The 1,945-nt window shown below is 67.2% G+C and overlaps 1 protein-coding gene across 1 annotated transcript in view; it reads left to right on the plus strand.

Annotated features, from left to right (window-relative positions):
- Positions 1–8: 8 nt before the first annotated feature.
- PPP1R9B (protein phosphatase 1, regulatory subunit 9B) overlaps positions 9–1,945 on the plus strand; it is a gene marked incomplete at both ends in the record, with an annotated part of 16,566 nt that continues 14,629 nt past the window's right edge. Inside the window, 2 exons of the mRNA XM_010000401.1 lie at positions 9–644; positions 705–1,187. Coding sequence (XP_009998703.1) covers positions 9–644; positions 705–1,187 — 1,119 coding nt within the window. The remainder of the gene's footprint in view (positions 645–704; positions 1,188–1,945) is intronic.

Genomic DNA, 1,945 nt, shown 5'->3' on the forward strand with positions numbered 1-1,945 from the left:
CGTCCCCGCACCGCAACGCGTACGAAGCCACCATCCAGGCCTTGGCACCGGGCAAGGAGGCCGAGGGAGAGGAAGGCAAGAAGAGCCGGGGGAAGAAGTATGGCTCCAACGTGCACCGCATCAAGAACATGTTCCTGCAGATGGGGAAGGGGCCGGGGCCCGACGGCTCCTGCGAGCTGGGCAAGGCCAAGGAGAAGCCGGTTCGTCTCTCCTTGCCCCGGGCTGGCAGCCTCCAGGAGAGCGTGGAGCAGGGCAGCCTCCTCAAACTGGGCACCAGCGTCTCCGAGAGGGTCAGTCGCTTCGACTCCAAGCCCGACAAGCCTTTCTCCAAGCTGCAGGAGACCCGTAAGATCTTCGAGAGGAGCCCGCAGGAAAAAGCCACCAGCACCAAGCTCCTGCTGAGGAAGGAACGGGCCGGGTTCCAGGACAGAAAGCTGGACGTGGTGGTGAGGTTCAACGGCAGCACCGAGTCCTTGGACAAGCTGGACACAGAAGCTGTGTCCCCCACGGTCAGCCAGCTCAGCGCCGTCTTCGAGAAGGCCGATCTCCGGAACAACCTGCACAAGGCACCTGGGAGGGCTGCAGGGCCCCTCAACGCCAAGGTGGTGGGCAAGAGGCCTCGGGTCTTCTTGCCAAGCCCTGATGTTGGACGGGCAGGTGATGGGCAGGGCGCCCTGGTGAGAGCCAGGCCGGGAGAGGAGGAGAAGGCAGCAGGGAGGACCAGCAGGCCGGTGGAGAAGGAGGCGCCGGCCCCACGGGTGCAGGAGGTCTGCAAGATCAAGCCGGTGGAGGTGGAGGAGAGCGGGGAGGCTGAGGAGGAGGAGGTGACGGCGGTGGGGGAAGCGGTGCCTGCCCCCCAACAGGCCAAGGAGGCCGAGGGTCCGGCGCCCACCACCCCCCGGCTGGATGGGGGCCCGGGGGGGCCTGCGGGAGAGGAGGACGTCAAGGGTGAGAGGGTGGAGGAGGGTGATGCCTTCGAGGAGGCCAAGAAGGAGGACTTCTCCGAGGCAGACCTGGTGGACATAAGTGCCTACAGTGGGCTGGGGGAGGACTCGGGGGGCAGCGGGCTGGAGGAGGAGGAGGAGCTGTATGAGCCCGAGTCGGGCTGCGTGGAGATCCCAGGGCTTTCTGAGGAAGAGGAGCCCGTCCCCAACCGCAGGATCCAGTTCAGCACGGCCCCCATCCAGGTGAGGCCCCCGGCCGAGGGAGGGGGGGCTGGGGAGGGGGGTGCCCTGGGGAGAGGGGCAGGTCAGGGTGAGGGATGTTGTGGGTGGAGGGACATGATGAGGTGAGGGGTACCCCGGGGTGAGGGACATCATGGAGTGAGGGACATCATGGGGTGAGGGACATCATGGGGTGAGGGACATCATGGGGTGAGGGACATCATGGGGTGAGGGACATCATAGGGTGAGGGGCACCCCAGGGTGAGGGGTGCCACGGGGTGAGAGACCCTGTGGGGTGAGGGGCACCAGGGGGTGAGGGGCACCCCGGGATGGGGTGTGTGCCCCCCTCTGAGCCACCCCTTTGTGGGGGATGGGGACGTGGGTCTGTGCCCCCCAGCCGTGGGGCCTGGGGAAGGGTGGCGGCCGCCGGGGCCTGCTAACGAGGCTGCCTAACGAAGGGGCAGGCCCTGGCATGGCCTGGGTCCCCCCCCTCACCCTTCAAGGGGCCACCCTGGGCCTGATGTGACACAGGGAGGGGTGGCAGCAAGACCCTCTGGGGTGAGCTGTACCCCCCAAGTGCCACCCCACTTCCCTGGCTGGCACCCCCCAGCACCCACCCCCCATTTTGGGTGGGGATGCCTGAAATATCTGGGTGTAGGGTGCTACCAAGGGGTGTGTGTGGGGGGGAGTCCCTTGGTTCTGGGGCTCCTCCCAACCCGGGGGTCCCTGAGGAATAAGAGGTGGGGTTTTTTTTGGGGGGGGGGGGGGGGGGGGAGGGGGGG

The sequence above is a fragment of the Chaetura pelagica genome, unplaced genomic scaffold (genome assembly GCF_000747805.2).
Source record: "Chaetura pelagica isolate M959 unplaced genomic scaffold, ChaPel_1.0 scaffold2336, whole genome shotgun sequence".
Lineage (NCBI taxonomy): Eukaryota > Metazoa > Chordata > Aves > Apodiformes > Apodidae > Chaetura > Chaetura pelagica.